This window comes from Aphidius gifuensis, linkage group LG2, assembly GCF_014905175.1.
Source record: "Aphidius gifuensis isolate YNYX2018 linkage group LG2, ASM1490517v1, whole genome shotgun sequence".
Lineage (NCBI taxonomy): Eukaryota > Metazoa > Arthropoda > Insecta > Hymenoptera > Braconidae > Aphidius > Aphidius gifuensis.
Window position 1 is genome coordinate 25418801 of NC_057789.1, and position 18469 is coordinate 25437269.

General features: G+C 27.7%; 1 protein-coding gene across 3 annotated transcripts; it reads left to right on the top strand.

Moving 5' to 3' along the window:
* Positions 1-3934: 3934 nt before the first annotated feature.
* On the top strand, positions 3935-11509 carry LOC122849822 (protein drumstick). 3 transcript variants are annotated; one of them, XM_044148651.1, is made up of 4 exons: positions 3935-4452; positions 6711-6772; positions 6965-7389; positions 9314-11509. In XM_044148651.1, exons 3-4 carry the CDS (start codon positions 7160-7162, stop codon positions 9327-9329), a joined length of 246 nt encoding a protein of 81 aa, XP_044004586.1. In that variant the 5' UTR covers positions 3935-4452; positions 6711-6772; positions 6965-7159; the 3' UTR covers positions 9330-11509. The 3 variants fall into 3 exon arrangements, with proteins under 3 accessions (XP_044004586.1, XP_044004584.1, XP_044004585.1); XM_044148649.1 differs by having other exon boundaries at positions 3938-4452; positions 9813-11509; XM_044148650.1 differs by having other exon boundaries at positions 3938-4452; positions 6969-7389; positions 9813-11509.
* Positions 11510-18469: the final 6960 nt, after the last annotated feature.

Consider the following 18469-nt stretch of genomic DNA (forward strand, 5'->3'; position numbering starts at 1 on the left):
GTATGTGTGTGTCCCCGAGGGTGCCGCCTACCTCATCGTCAAAATATAATACATGTTTTATATGGTAACGATATATATATATAAAATACAAACTCTATTATTTTTATTATTTGCCATATGACCAATGTCTATGACTGTTTCATGAATCATAGCTAAAATATATAATTTATATATAAAAAGTATTAAATAAAATAAATGATAAACTCATATGACAATTAGAAATTTGAAGACTTGATTATAATACATATATAAAAATATCTTGTTGTATAAATCAAAGCTTCAGTTGGGGTTTAACTACCTGCTTATTCGCTGGTTGTTAATCGACCTCTCGTTATCTTCCCTAAGGTTTTAATGCCGACTTGTTCAGACACGGGCGAGCTCTCTACAAAACACGCATTTATTTATATTTATATATATATAATTATTTGAGGAGCCAAAAGAGGCTTGTTCATTCATTTAAACTTTGAAGTGACAATATTTGTTACTCAAGACTAAAAATAACTATCACTGATAGGAAAAAAGAAAAAGAGAATAAAAAAAAAAAACCCATGATGATGAAAACTGACAGACATTATTTGCTGGAGTAATATTCAACTATACTATATTTACCGAGATCTTTTGTTTCCGTCAATTTCCGTTTCCTGTACGGTCACACATTAAAATATACCTTAACTTATGTATTATCGCTGTTCAAGTAAACATGGCGGTACCTATGATCACTTCCAAGACCAATGTGAAATGACAACTCAAAAATATTTTTCATGTGGAATGTGTCAACCATCATTATTCGTTTTGTTGTACATTTTATCTTATATAAATGTATATAATAAAAATAAAAACCCACCGAAAGATAGTTTAAATAAAAAGATGAGTCTTCTTATCATCATCATCATTATTTCCATTCATATTTTCTTTTATCCTTGAATACAATCTCATTAGAGCTGAGAAAAAAAAAAAATGAAATAAAAAATGTTGGGTATCTTTTTCTTCTTCTAGATTGGAAGAAATAACCTGCATGTGCTTTGTTGTTGTTGTTGTTGTTGTTGGCAAACTAGGAAGATGATGACACAGTGGCTTGAAGCACAAATATATTTTACAGATTATTTATCATTAAAATTATTTATAAAATCAAAAGGATATTAACCTTGCTCTGGTATTTTTATTTCAATTGAAAACTCTTTGTTCTGGTTGTCAAATGATTTACAAGTTCAATGGTAAACTATTTGCATAGATGGTTAGAAAAATAAAAAAAAAATAAATTTAAAAAGAAAAAAAAAAAAAAAAAGACTAAATAATGTGAATCAGTCTTTCAGACTTCCTACCACCCAATGATCAAACTAACTTTCTCACGCGGAATAAATTGGCCGATCGGATTGCCCGGTCATCTCGGCATGCGAGGGAAACCACATTTTTATCCCACACCCAATTCCTCTCTTATACCGACCGGCCCATGATGGTTTGATGCCTGAGAGCGCATTAAAGAAAAGAGCAAAGAGATATAGCAATGTGGCTATATAACAAATTTATTTATATTTTATTTTTTATTTTTTGTTCTGTTGGTAGTTTTATATATATAAAAGAAAAGAGAGGCCGTGACGAAAATCAGTGTGGCCGAACCAAGAGATAGTGTGTATACCCCTGGCAGAAGCTGCCCCAGGCAACAATATATGCTGAGATTCCCATACGACCATATCAGAAAGGTTCATTACGCGAGACGTTGTGGTCACGTTCAAGTAATAGTTGCGGAGGTGGAGAAACGATATATAAAATAAAAAAAAATAGGATCTCTATGGATCTTAAGAATTGCAATGGTGGTGGCTACATATTGATCAAAAATATAAAGCCAGCATGTGGCTTCATATACATAAAAATAATTTAACAAGCTCATTAACTTTCTGAGACATTTTGATAAAAATAATGATCATATTTTATGAATTTTTGGAGACAATATATTGTCTATTTGCAGGTGATATGATCTACCAAAAAAATTCAAATTTTCAAGTTTCATTGTGCATCAAAAAACATTCCAAGTATGTGTATGATCAACCCCTTTAATTTTTTTGTTGTCTCTTTTGTGTATTGACCAGCCCTGTCGCGGCTTCTTCAATATATTGAACAACAAATGTGTGGAGTCATATGAGAATCAACCAATCAAATGATTGTGAATGATCTTACAAGGCGTGGTTATCCACCTCTTTTTTATTCTCAATAATATAACCCCCCTTTTTAACAATATTATTATTATTGTGGTTTGTAAAAGTTGTATATAAATTCCCTCTCTCTTGTTGGCTATATATATATATATTTTTTTTTCTTATTTTCAAGATGCTGCTGATGGAACACACGAGGCCGTACACAGTTAAACTTGGCGGGGAGTAAATATCCACTAGGCTGCCTTCCAATTTTTTTAGTAACAAAAATAATAGTGGGGGGAGAGAGAGCCTCTGTTTTCAAGACTACTGTGCATTTCCCACGTGCCCTGGGAACCCTTGCGGCAAACTCCACTGAGCACGGCCCCCGCATACGTATATATATATATATTTTCAGTCTTCGCGGCCTTTCTCTTTTTCTCTCTTCAAGCCGCATATAACTAATATATGTATAAAGTCACAAATACATATACAAACAATATATTTATATATTGTAATATTGTCCTTTTTTCTTCTCTTTGACACAGACAATTTAAATACACACACATACATGTCTTGAGTTAAAAAAGAGTTGGGACTCATGTGATGAGGAAGACTGCGCACATCAATTCACAAACATATCACCTTCAAGAAGCTGCGCAGTATTTGATATTCATTGGCGATTTCTATTTTTCATCTAAAAAAAAATATATTACTCAATATTTCATTTTGATAAAAATTACAGAAGTTTTATTTAACATTGAGAATAATTTATTTATTTTTTTAAAATTAAGATATCAATGTGATGTATGCTTTTTTTATTTTTATTTTTTGATGGAATAAATGAATATGTCATTCACGTATATATCTACTATAAAATATATTTATGTCAATGGTATATAAGCTCGACATTATTTTTATTGGAATTTAAAAATATATAAATAGAAATTAATAAAATTTGATGATTATATAGCATTGTAATGAAGGCTTTTAAAAGTTGAAAAAATTTTTTTTTTTGGGCGCCAGGATATTTATGCTACTGCCCCTCAGTAGGGGGTAAAGTAACCCTCACATAAAGTTGTGTCTTTTATTCTTCTTCTGAAAGTTTCAAAGTAACAGTTTACCTCTGTCGCAAGATGATGATGACGATGATGATGATGATAATAATGATGATGATGATGATGCAGAAAATTTTATAGATGTAAGAGGGAGAAAAAGAGGGATGCTCCTGATATGAGGGCGGTCCCAAAATTGTAAACAAATAAGAGAAGGGATGGATGAGGGACAGGGTGAGGATTAAAAATTACAGCTTGAATCTCACAAGCAGGAGCCACCAAGAAGCCACCTTCACGAAGGATTTGTGAATAAGCGCGTCTGCTATTCGAGGACCGTGCACGAACCAGGGGATATATATATTTATTTTTTTTTTTTTTGAATGAAAAAGAATACAGGAAAAAAAAGGAAAAAGCCAACAACAACAACAAAGAAAGTTAAAGAAAAAAAAAAAAGGAGCTACACTAAAGCGTCTTTCGCACCAATACTATAACACAATTTTGAATATTGTGTGGACTTTTTTTTTATTTATTTATTTATTTTATTTTTGGGGAGGGTTATGTGTATGCATGGTAGAATATATAGCTAGGGCATGGAAGGAGTCGCTCGAATTCGGTAGGGAGGTAACCCTGGATATATATATTCCCTCCACTGTTTTATTCCCTTTCCCTCTACCCCCCTTTTTTTTTTTTTTTGTTATTTATTTTTTTATATGAAATTTTTTTCGTTAATTTTTTTTATTTTTGATTCAGGACAAACGATTCCCTCCTCCACAAGTGCAGAGTGGAAGCTCAAAGAGGATATCTTGGTGGTGCTTTATACACTGCGGGAACGGTCTACTGTCTTCGGGTGTCTACTATATTCGGGCTACCAAGTACCAAGGAGCGTGGAAGCCGGAGAAGCAGTAACCAACCAACCGGACCCGTCGAGACCCAAAGGTTCAGTCTACTCCGTGCGTCCAAACGGTCCAGACCTGTGAACAGGCCTTCCTAACAATTTTTTAATACTTGTGTCATATAAGAAAACATATTTTTTATTTTATGTAAATTACAATACTTGTAATTTATTTAACTTTTTTTTTTTCACATCGATATTCAATTCTTGTGCAACAGTATTATTATTTTATTTTATTTTTTTTTAAAATATATATTCATATTTATTCAAGAACAAATTATAAATTTTTTTTTTTATTTTAAATCGAGGATAATATTGACGTCATCGGATATTATTGAAGTTTTTTATTTTGCTGTTTTTAAACAACGTTAAATTGGTAAGTCAAATAAAACATTTAATTAAATAATATTTATCTATATATTTTATTTTTTTTTCGAGTATTTATTTTTATAATTTGGCAACCGATAAATTGTTTATTTTCTTTATTTTTTTTTTTCAAACAAAAACCATCAATTTATCAAGAGAAAAACCCAAAAAAAAAAAAAAAAACATCTTAATTTTGTATTTTTTGTTTTCTGTGATGAGTTGATATTTTCGAAACCGTATAATGTCCAATTCGTTTCGCTCAATTAATCCCTAGTTTAGTTTTTTCTCAAGTGTAAACGTAAATTTGACCATTTATCAAACGAAAAAATAAAAATGATCATTCAATACTTGCCCTGCATCACTCGAGGGTTCGGCCATATATTTCCAAGTCATTAGAGGGATGATTATCATCAAAAACTATAACATAAAAAATTTTTAAAATTAATAAAATATTTTTTTTTACAAATATTAGTATTGAAAAATAAAAGCTGTTGTATATTATTGGGGCATGTGTATATTTAACCACCATTTTAAAGCGTATCAAATACAAGTAGGATGATATAGAAAGACGCGTTATTGGAGCCCTTGTGGCATTACAATCAGCTCGCGTGTTCAGGGTGGGGAGGGTGTGGTCCCCGCGGCGTGTGGCAGTGGCAGAAACAGCGGCGGTTGGTCTTCTTCACCAGTAGCCGCCTAAAAAACCGGTAGCTCCATTTTAACGTAGGGCGTTGCACAGTAGCTGTTCTTTGGTTGGCTAAGACCTCACCTTCATTCACCTCAGTCTTCTTCTTACTCCTTTCTTATTCGTATATTAAACTTTGATACGCGTTATTTTATCTTGACCACCATTTCAATTTTTTTTTCCATCATTTGTTTCACATTGTTAATAATAAATTAATCTACATACATAAATTCAAAATTCATAAATGACAAATTCAATCAATTACTCTACTATCACCATGCAAATAGTTTCAAAAAAAAATTAAGACTTTAAGAGAAAGACATTTTGTTTGCGTGCGTAATACGGTTGTCCAATTAGAGTCCATCGCCGTTAGGCTTGTTAACCAACTGGGATACGCCCCGGCACGCTTCTTTTTTTTATTTTTATACACAACATTTGGACAAGCCACTTTGTTCGAGTGTGTTTACACATATATATATCCTCTTATGTCCTTTCTATCCACTATTCAGTAGCTAAAGCACAATAACTAGGATTTAGAATTTTAATAATTGCTCTTTATTTTTCTTACCTCATCATCATCATCATCATCATCATCATCTTCTCATTCTATTTCATTTATTTTTTGTTCGTTTATTTGTTATTATTATTTCATGTGAATAACATCTTTGTTGAAGTTATTCCGCCCCCATGACTATATATGTCCGTAGGAGGGTAACTGTTAATTTCATTTTACTTCATATCATTATGTTTTTTTCATTTTTATTCTTTTACAGTTGATATAGTTAATACCTGAAATTTAAAAATATAAAAATTTCTCTAAATGATCATTCAATGCTATCTTAATTTTGATGTTTATTTATCTGTTGATATATTTGAAGGAGTGTAGAATAAATGATTGAATAATTTATATTTGAATGATCAAGTGTGAGTGACAGTGGCAATGAACCTCAGTAGCTATATAAGCTATGTATATGTATATTGAGGAATCATATGGGATGATGAAAATGTCACCAGTCAAAATTCCAGCTTCCAATCAGATTAAAAGAGGTGTTAAAAATCCATACCTTTTACCTTTCGAGGTGTTTTTTTTATTATTTAATTTTATTGTGTGTAGAGAAAGATGTGAGAAAAAATAAAAATAAAAAACGGTAGACGGGGTAGAGAGAGAGTGTCTTATCTTAACATTGGAATTCTCAATGTTGTATATGAGTGTTAGTGACTATCTATATAACACATTTATTGGTTCGAAGCTGGAATTCCAAAGTGACAATCTAATCTTGCCAAAATCGCTGTTATGTGTTTTGCTACCACACACAAAAAAATAAACCAAATAAAATTTTTAAAAATATATTTTTAAGGGGCAAAAGAAACTAAAATAATAAATGAAATTCCAAAACAAGTGTCCAAGTTGTTTTATATATATAGCAACACATTGGAAATATACTTGTATAAATTCTTCACAATATGATAAAATCTTTTTTTTTTTATTTTTTATTTGAAATATTTTTATTATTTCAAGCTACAATCTTAAATCATTGATCATCTCGTTGTGGCAAAGCAATTGACCTCATCTTAATGTTTCTCAGGTAGCAGCCAATTGTACAAGAGAGATAATCCTTGAGAGAGAAAGAGGAAGAGACAAATCGAGGTGAGATCACACACGTATACATATTGAAAAATAAAAAAGCAAAAGAGATATTATAAAAAAAAATTATATTAAAACAACTGCAGTGTAAAATTAAAAGCGCAAGAGGAGAAAACAATTTTTTTGATTAAAAAAAAAAAAATAATAAAAGAGGTGTATTATATGTATATATATATTGGTGATTGTGTGTTAAAGACAGAGAGGTAAAAGTCAAACTGATACAACAAGCAACGAGGTGTGTTGGAATATATATAGCCTAAGAAGAGGATTTGTGAGGAAAAAAAAAAAAACAAAAAATAAAAAGGAGAGGGATATACCCCGGGCAATAGACGGAGGAGAAGTATAGTCTGTATCGAGCAAGCGCGAGGAAGCGGTGGGAATATTATAAGGATGTTCGCGATAATGCCAATGGAGACAGAGGGGCACGGCAGGGAGTTCGGCCGCCGGCAGAAGATGCGCGCCAAGTGCACAGTTGAGTTCGTTTGCAAGTACTGCCAACGGCGTTTTACCAAGCCCTACAACCTCATGATACATGAACGTAGTCACAAGGACGACGTGACCTTCACCTGTGAGGTCTGCGGAAAGTCCTTCAAACGACAGGACAATCTTAAACAGCACAGGTACATATATTTATTTTTTAAAAAATTTTTTCCTCCATTTTTTTTTATTAATAATTTAATTAGTCAAATTTATATTTTAATATTATACTAGTTTTTTAATTTTCTTTCTCTCTATTTTTACATGTGTTGTATGTATATTTAAAAAATTATTACATATTTTCTATTAATTTTTTTTTTCTATAACGTGATGACTAAAAAAAAAAAAAAAATTTGTGAGTCATTTTTCAATTTATTTAAATATACAACGTGACTAAAAAAAAAAAAAAAAAATTAATAAATATTTATATCATATAAATCATCATTAATATAAAATGTTTTTTAAAATGAATAATTTTATTTAAATAATAGTCGGGTATATTTTTTGAAGTGCAATTTAATTTTTTGGGTTGATAGATATTTAGACGATCCGTCGGTATGGTTGTGTGATGATGACAGTTTGATGGGACCGGTGTGTTTATAGACTCCATATGATACTGTTGCTTTTGTTCAGCTTGATACATAAATTTTTTTCTCAATCATATAAACCTAGTTAATATATATTTTTTTTTTGACTTTGATCGAGTACTGTGATGTAGAATTACATAAATTTTTTTCATTATTTATATGATTATTATTTTTGACCTCTATATTATTTATTTATTTGATTTTGATCGTGAAAAGAATCAAGATTTTTGGTCAGGGCTATTATTGTACAGATCAGCTGAATTTCCGTATCATTGATGGGCCCAGAGGGTGACAATTGCACGACACAAAAAAAGAGGGAGGCAAAAGATCGATGGGCCTGCAGGGTATTTTTCATTTGTAAATATAAATAAATAAATAAATGTATGCAACACACATAGTGCACACGATATCATGAAAACCGGTCGGATGACTTTGATTTTTTTCATTAAAAATTGCAAATCGCGATAGTCGATGAGAGTCAAAAAAAAAAAAAAAAAAAAACGACGGACGAATTTGCAATGAAGCTTTTGGACCCATAGTGAATTCGTAGGTTAATTTTTTTCTTCTTTATTTGTTAATATTTTATTTATTTTTTTAAGACTGTGTGAGAATGGAATAGCACCGCTCACTTTAGTCCACAATATTTAGCTCTCGCGTTTTTTGCTTTCACGCACTGTCCGTCGGGACAATAAGAATGTCCTCTGGGCCACCAGCCATAAATCTCATGATTTTTAAATATTCGGTATATTTTGCCATCCTACTTATACATTTATTTATTATTATCTTATTAATTTTTTATTTATTTATATTTTTTTTTCTATCCAACTGTCATCACCATAATCCTGTAGAGTCAACAATATTATTAAAGTCACATTTAATTCACTTAATTGAGTCATAATTTTTATATTTTATGGGTTAATAAGTCAAGCATTAAAATAATTTATTACATTATATTTATAATATATATATGATATTTAAAAGATTAATTATAAATAGCTAATTAAATTATATATTTCATCATTAACATCAGTATCTAGTATAAATTAATAATTTTCATTTGACCTAGATTAAAAATAAAATAATAATTTTATAAATTTTATTGAAATATAAATTTTTTAAATCGTTAAATTTCATTTAAAATATACTGTCAGAGTTCCCTTATACTTTCACAATAACGCCAATAGAATTTAATAGAAATAATCGTGAATAATAAATCAAATGGTAACATTGCTACAAAACAAGATAAAGAGCCTTTTAAATTTAACATGTATAGTGTGTGATAAACCATTGCAAGTACTCGTGTAAAAAAAAAAAAAATATATAAGACAACTGGGGGGCAGAAGCGCGAAATATTTAATTTATATTACAAAAGTTAATTTTTTTTTTTGAGGGATGGTATATAAATCAATGATTTAACGGTGGTAGACTAATTGATACCTTGTTTATAACGGCGGTGGCCTTGTTTTCTGTTCTGTTGTAGATGTGGGTGGCGGTGAGCGGGAGCTCTGAAACCCCCTGCACCTTCACACAACATCAAATATAAATTAAAAAAAAAAAAAATAACGAGAGATAAAAATCAAAAAAATATATCAAGCAGATGTGATTTCCCGGCCCTCCACCCTCTTTCTAACTTTGTCCTTATAATCAAATAATAAATTACAACTGATTTTACAATATATAATTTAAAAAAAAAATATATCAGCATTCGGTTATAAAAAATACACATACAAACACACCCGGGTTAGACGAGACAATATTGTTGAAAAAAAAAAAAAACATTATTATTATTATTAAAAAGGAAAAATATATATAGACACAAATATCTGTCACCCAGCATGCAAATAACTTTTAATTTACAATCGTTGCATGTATCTAATAAATTTAAAAATCAAAAAAAAAAATAAAAATAAATTTATATTCGTGATGACAACAAACAAGCATATCCTTATTCCCAATGTTTCGGTCTATCTCTGTTCCAGGAGCATACACTCCGTTCCTTACAAGGGCTCCAATGGATACTCGAAAGGCTATTCGAATGGCTACTCTAGGTATTAGAAGCCAAATCCAGCCGACATTCCAATTCATTACCCCAAATTCCTTTAGTAGACATTTTTTTTTTTTAAATATATATTTTTTTAATATCAATTTTTTTTTTTTTTTTTTCATTCTACTATATCTGTAGTTTTTATTTGAAAAAAAAAAAAAAAAAAAACCTTAACCCAACCTTCAGCTAACCCCTACGACACCCGAGAGGATTAACAACAAAAAAAAAGAAATACAAACGAGATTTGACAAACGAAGACGACAACAATGTGACAACGAGAGACTGGCTGACTCAACATGTCCTGTTTCCACTTAAATTCATTTTCCTTTAATTAAAAAAATCATATCCTATCATACCTAATGGCGTGCATCATCATCATCATCGTCATCGTGATCACCATCATCAACAACGAGAAGAAAAAAATAATTATTATTGGAGCATTATTGGATAAATATTAAAACAAATGACAAAATTCCTTGAGGCAAATATTATAAATTGGAGTGCGTAATAACCGGGCGTTACAAAAAAAAAATTTTGCTACTGAAGTGTAGCAATGAAGTGCTACTGTGGAACCACGCCCAGGCCCCGGGCGACATTTGGGCTCCCCCCTTTTTGTACCATCTGAATTTGTTGGGCCTTACTAAATGCTACTGGTATTTATTTTGGATGCATTATTTTATCAACAATCTGCAAATTAACATGGATATTTTATTGAATCATAAATTGAAGAATAATATTTTCTTTTATTGGAATAAAATGAAAATTTATATGAATATCGTTCATTTGATCATGTCAATGACAAACTTGTTCAATAATTTTATGGATGGTTGACCTTGATATATACAGATGGGGAATCAATATCAACATGGTGGTCCAGCAAACCGAGTTATGCGAGATCCCGCAGTTTATACTTTCCACATGATAAATAGCAAGATCGTTGTCACATTAATTTTTGCTGCTACAACTGTCTCACAATGTGAATTGAAATCGATCGATTGGAACAGCACAAATGATTAATTACAAAAAATTTTTTTTTTTAATTTTAATATTCATATTAATTTGTGACTTGAAAACCGGTCGTCAAGAGTCAGTTGTTGTTGTTGTTGTTGTTGTTCTGTATAAAATACACAGATGTCAAGAGTAATGAATAATTTTATTTTTAAAACATCAATATATAATAACAAAAGAATTTAAAAAAAAATTAATTAATAATCATAGGAGTGTTAGCCTTGAAAATCAAGTATATAGTTTCTATTATTTTTTTTTTTTTTCTAATGCTTCTTATTTATTTATTATTAATTTGTTTTTTTTTTTTTTTTTCAATATAACGATAGATATTAAATGAACATCAAAGCAGGAAGAAAAATATATTTTTTTTGTTTCAAAGTTAACTTGTTATTAAATTCACAATTGACTTTCGATTGAGTCGAAAATTTTTTTTAAAAATAACACTGGTGACACTAGATTATACGCGTTATATATCATTTCAATAATTTTTATGAAATGTATAAAGAAAATATATTTTTTAAAATATATATTAAAATGCTTTTAAGTGGTTGTAGCGACTCGAGAATTTATCGAGATATATTATAGCATCTCAGCCTAAATAAAACGTGAAAAAAAAAAAAAAAATTTATATGAAAGAAAAAAATATATATAATCAAATGTCATCATATAAATATTAAGTCAACTCTCGGGTAACTCTAGGAACAGCGACGACGTATATATTCATCGAATTAATAAAAAAAAAAAAAAAAATTAAAAAAAAACCATATATATATTTAAAATACAAAATTGTTTTTGCAGATAAAAAAAAAAGCACAAAAAAAAATTTATTCAAAAAAGAAGAAGAAAAAAAATGAGACTGTAGTCGCACTTTGTATATAGCTTTACTGTGTTTTTAATATTATTATATTACTATTATATTATTATTATTATTAATTATTATATTATCAATCAAATAATATTATTTCACAATTATCATATTATATAAATATATATTATCGAAATAGTTGGTCATATTATAAAATGAAAAAAAGAAAAAAAATATTTAAAATTGTTTATTTTTAATTTTTTATATGACCAACTCACTAGTATTATAATTTTATTAATTATAACAATTATTAAATTTAAAAAAAAAATGAGTTTTATTTTTTACCTTTCATTACACCAATTTATCAGGATTTTTTCTGGGCAGCATACTGAAAAAGCCAGTGATTTATTATATTTCAAGCCAAGAAATAAAAAAAAACTGCGGCATTATGTTGGTAATGGGTAAACACTCATTTGCCAATCATCATATTAACTTGAAGAAATACATCCACGTATCTATAAAATTTAAAAAAAAAAAAATATTAATAAAATAAATAGTAAAATAAATAAATTATATATATTTTTTCTCTTTCTATAATTGAATCATCATTTCAGCTACAAATTAGTATATAAAATATAATGTATACATAATGATCATTCAATTATAAATAACATAAACAACAAATTTATATATTAATGCTAATTAAATTAAACACTCTATTATTTTCATAAAAAATTATAGTCTAAAAATAATGCTCTAAATATAAAAAAAGAACTAGCAAAAAAAAAAAACACACACACTGATTTTCTCAAAGAAAAATCAAGAAAAGAAATGAAAAAAAAAAAAACTTCAAAGAATAGAGGAAAAAAAAAAAAAAAGGTAAGGTAAATTTTTTTCATTCAATTCAAATTTATGGTCACTTCAAGTTGGTTGTTAGACATTTAGGAACTCGTAAGATTTCTGAATATAACACTCAGAGTCATGGACAACAATAAAATATATAAAAGGCACATTTAAAAAAAGAAAATAATAATAATAAAATGTAGTACAACAACAAAAAAAAAAAATACCGACTGACCCCCCATGAACAAGGGCTTAAGAAATAGCATAAACTTCCAAATTTCATTCGTTTAAAAACACCTTTTGGTGATTAAGTGCAACCAGTGCTTCATTATTATTGCATAATGCCTCAACAAAATATCTTTTCACAAACACACATTTAAAACATGATCATACATTAACAAAAAAAAGAAGAAACAAGTTTCTTATTTAATGTTTTTTTCATTGAATGCATATGATAAAAGTAAATAAAATATAAATTTATATAAAAATAAATGAAAATAAAAATTAAAAAATACAACTGTTGTCATGAATTCTTATCTCAAATAGCAACGTGGGTGTTCCAAGGTGACAAAAAGACTGGAAGCCAATAAGTTTTCTCATAAAATCATTATTATTTATAATCCTGATCTTTGCCATTGGTTATATTAACAAGAAAGTAACGTAAATTACAGTGGCAAATAAAAAATAATATAAAATAATTGAAAATTATATATAAAATTTAAAAAAAAAGGTTTTCATAATTTTGCAAGATCATATTACAGATCAAGGTAATATATTTTATATCGTAAAAAATAATACAAAATTAACAGTTAATTTTTATGATTTTTTTTCTCTTTGTATTTAAAATTTTTTAATAAATAATATCATGATGATGATAATTTATTTTTCATTCATTTAGATTAAATATACATTTATAAATTTAATTTATTTTTATTAATAGATATTGATATCTATGCAGTTAGGAAAATAGAAACTTGTGTATTAGACATGTTAAAGTAGCGGGCAGAAGCTTCCCATGGACTCTCACCTCCTCAGGCATACACTGAACTTCACGAATAAATACGATATTACAACTACACACACGATTTAAAAATAATAATAATAAATATATATATTTTTTTATATATATAATACAAAATAATGTGCATAAGATTATTTGTATTTTCGTAATTGTAGTAAAAAAAAAAAACAATTTAAATAAAATTACAATTTAATGTGACTTGATAATCCATATCAAATTGATTTTATTTTTATTTTTTGTTTCACTCAATATGATAATGATTATTGACATCATAAATGAGCATTGATTACATGTGAATTTTAAATTCAATTATCATTAAATGATACGAAATGTTAGAGTTATAATTTTATATTATTGATAAAAAAATCAAAAAAGAAAGACGTAAATTAATTTTGTTGATTTTAATATTATTTAATTTAGACATAATATTATGATATAGTTTATTTACATGCTGATTGTATATATAAAAATTGACTTTTTAAATAATAAAAAATAAATTGATACATACAGAAGGCATTAGTGATCATTGAACAAGAAAAAGGTGGAATTTAAAAGGTGTCCTAAAGGTTAAAACTGCAACACAACGATCATCATTGGATCAAATCATTTTGCAGACTCGAGCAGATTAGTATGCCTTGGGCTAACACGAGGTTCATAATTTTTTATCTCTTTTTTTTTTTTATATAGTATTGCTTTCAACTACTATCTACAGACTGTAATATGTTTGTAAATTCACGCTCGAGATGAAAAGAATTTTTTTTTTATTTTTTTATTTTATTTTATTCAATACATGGTGTTTGTATTAAATGATCAGGTTTATATACCATATAGCCTCATTATTTAACATGTATATTTTATTTTAAATTTTATTTTTAACTTGTTGCTTATATATATATAAATAATAAAAACAACGACTGATGATGGAATTAGATGCACAAAGTATAAATGATATTGCATTTGTGAGAACACGCCTTTCACCTAATTGTTGATATATATTTATGCAATATGTGAATACAGAGGCAATATGGTTCCCATCAATGTTATGCATGTTATATATAGGTTTATGCAATGATGGTGTTGGTGATGCTACTTGTATAAACAACTCTCTGGTTTATCTATATATTAATTTTGATCAAATAAAGACATGAAAAAAAACAGAAAAAAATATAAAATATATGAAAAACTTTGCTGATTACATGGTACCACGTAGAAATGTCATAATTTCATTTAAATTAATTTAAAAATGACTTTAAAAATTAGCCTAAAAAATGTCTAGCTATTTTAAAAATTTACAATTTGTTTTTAGGATTTAAATTTAGATTGTCAATTAATTAAATTATAAAAATTTTTTAAAAATTTTACAGAATCTTTGATAGATTGGTGGCAGAATAGAAAAATTTTATGAGATGAAAAAAAAATATATTTTTAAAGGTTAAAATGTTTAAACGACTTTCAAGTTCATACCGCCTTTTATAGAGAATTTTTTTTTTTTTTATATTACGATTCTTCTTTTTGATTTCTGTTCTCACGAAACATAAAAAATTTATCCACTAAAAAAATATAATTAAATAAATATATAAAAAAATAATAATATTAGAATTAACATAATACAATATTTTTTAGCTGCTGTGTGTTATTTTGTACTTTTGTTTTATTTTTTATTGCTTTATATCTTGGTATAGATGATTTGCTTCAATCTATAAATTACAAGGCAACATCGCGTCTCCTCCTACTTTTCTCGTTGTCCTTTTAAATATTAATTTATTTTTTTTTTTCTCTGCGTTTAGCTATTCTAAAATTTAAAATTTCTGACTCACAAAAAAAAAAAAAACCTTAAGAAGAATCATCACGACAACCAGAATCATTGGCAACTTTGATAATAACAATTATTAATATACCGGTAGACCATCGACGATGACATTTAAGGCTCCACCAAGGCGGACACTTAGCATGTCGTTTCATCGTTGAAAATTTCTGATCAACCCGTTTCATTTTAAACATATACATTTTTTTTTCAACCCCCCACTTATACTTTTGTCTTTATCCTTGTGTTTTAAATGAAAAAAAAAAATAGCTTTTTCAATGAAACATATTCAATTTGATCAAGAATATATTTTTCAAATTTAAAACACTGTCAATAATAATAATAAAAAATATTAAAAAAAAAAACTTAATGACCCTATAACCAAACACTGGATTCCCAGATATTAGCATTTTTACGAGCACACTTTTGTGAAGTTCAGAGAACCTTAAATATTCCGGCAGCATTAACCGGCCTTTTGATCTTGAATAACAAAAAATTATAATACCAAAAAAAATCTATATTTCAATAAGACCCCATGTGGCAATTTATAAATTAAAATATATTTTAGTTTGAAAATTTAAATATGAATATTAAAAAATATCAAGTTATTAGTTTAGTATATGTTTTATATTTATAAAGGTCAAAAAAATTTGTGCCAAATTTAAAACCTGCACTTATAAAACGTTTGCGCCGTGAGCACGCGAAATAATAACCACGGCCATGGCACACTTATACATGATCAGCTACCGCATCTCTTGTTTGAGTATAAATATATTTACCAACAAGAGCATTATATTATTACCAACACGCTTATGCAAATCTGATTAGTATATATCTTTTTTTTTTCTTATTTCTCATTGATTTGCACAGACCGTCTGTTATAACCAGAGGCAATTTTAAACATCATCCTCACTTTTCAAATATACTCCATATGATAAAAAAAAAATTTTATTTATTTAAAATTATATATTAATATTTAAATAATGCTAGTATAAATTTTATAAATAAAAAAAAAAAATTTTTATAAATATTTATATATAAATATATTTTCAATTTATCATTTTTGTTTATATGAAAATTTATACACAAGTTGTTTTATGATTTGTTGTTTTGTTAGTTGATTTATGATGTAGGTAGTAATCGTCAACTGATAATTATGCCACTGAATAAAATATTCAAATGATTAACATTTTTTCATAAATAGATATGATAATTATTTATTAATTTTTCTTCTTAGATATTTTATTTTTTGTTTTTATGTTTTTGCCTTTAAGCGCATATTATTTTAATTTTATCTATTTGAAATAAATATAAAAAAGCGTGAGATCTTTGGATCAGGGACACCTAACAGTCTGAGAAATATATAGAACTTTGATTGTAGACATTGGGACCACCCTCTGGGGCTTCCGGTGTTCATAGTAGCTAAGAATTAGTGACGTATTATATACCGTGAAGAGATCGCGTGCTTGCGTGTTTATAATAGTTAAAATATGTTTTTTTTTTTAACTTTTGATATTTATTTATTTTTTAATTTTCATGTATTTATTTTTGCACACGTCAACAATGAAATGGTCATTTCAGGAAGCTTTTTTGTGAGAAAATCATATACAATATGGTGACTACTTACGCGTAGCACGGGTTGCCTAAGGATAAATATTTTTTTTTACAAATTTGTTCGTTTTTTTTTTTTTCATTTTCTGATGTATTATATTCTACACGGAAGTCCAAAGTAGAGTTTGTCCAAGGGGGATCATCAGGTTAGTATTATTTGTTGTAAAAAAAAAATGAAAAAAAAAAAAATTAACAGCAAAACCCTCTTGGCAATTTGTGCTAAACGACCTCTCTTTTTCTTCCTAAACATCCTTGAAAATTATCTGTTTTTTGGGTTCCAAGTCCATTTAAATATTTAAAAAAAAATTAATAAATAATTTTGATGACAAAAACAATTAAATAAACTCAGCATTTTTATAATTTTTCATTTATTTTTTTTCATCATCAATGTCATTTGATAATTATGAAGTTATATAAACGATAAAAAATATAAATTTATCACAATAAATGATAGTTAATATGACGTTTGGCTTTAAGGTTGAAAGTCAATTCAGCCACTGTCGAAAAAAAAAAATAAATAAAAAGAGCAATAAATAAGAATAAATAAAAAAAAAAAAAATATTAAAAAATTATCATTGCCATGTGTGTTATCAGTTTTACCGATCAAAATTTTTTAAAAATTCGCATCACGAATCTTACACAAAGCCAAATTCAATGGACAATGATAAATGGTTGATATCCTAAGCGCCTAGCTCATTTCAATTGATGTGTTTATACGTATTGGTTATATAAAAAATAAAAAAAAAAAATTTAAAGTTTAATTCGAACGAGAGAGTCAACAAAACAACATACGACTCGATCTGAATCGTTAAATTGTTAACAATGATGAAACAAGACTGAACATGTAGACAATTTCAATTTATTTTATATGCTGATTTTAACATTTTTATATTTATTTAACCAAACATATAAATATACGATAATGGCGTTTTTTTTTTTTTTCTTTTTTCGATTTCAAGACACCCTAGATCCCAAAAATATATTGTAAACGACATTTTTTTTATTTTTAATTTAGTATGTGGGTGTTGTGCATATACGTATGAAGATAGAAAAAAAAAAAAAAGGTAAAATAAAAGAAGGTGTTTTTGTGTTGTTGGTCTGATGACTATTTATCAGGTTCCAGTGTGATCGAGTCTCTCTCGTCATCAAAGAATGTGGGTGTGATGTTGTTGTATATGTGCTGATGATAATTTTTTTATTATTTTATTTTTTAGTGGGGAGTATATGTATATTAAAAAAAAAAAAAAAAAACAATACTGGGAGATAGCATGGTTGAGGCTTGTTAAATAGACACCTACAACAATTTACCAGGTGTAAATTGGGCGTCACCAAAAATCCGACACATCAGGTGTCAGTCAGTTGTATATTTATAATTTATTTAAACTATTTTTTCCTTTTGTTTCAATCAATAAATAAATATAATAAAATGGTCAATTAATTTTTCTCATCTTAGCTAATTGACCTTGTTAATTTTTTACATATTTCTGTAATGATTCAATA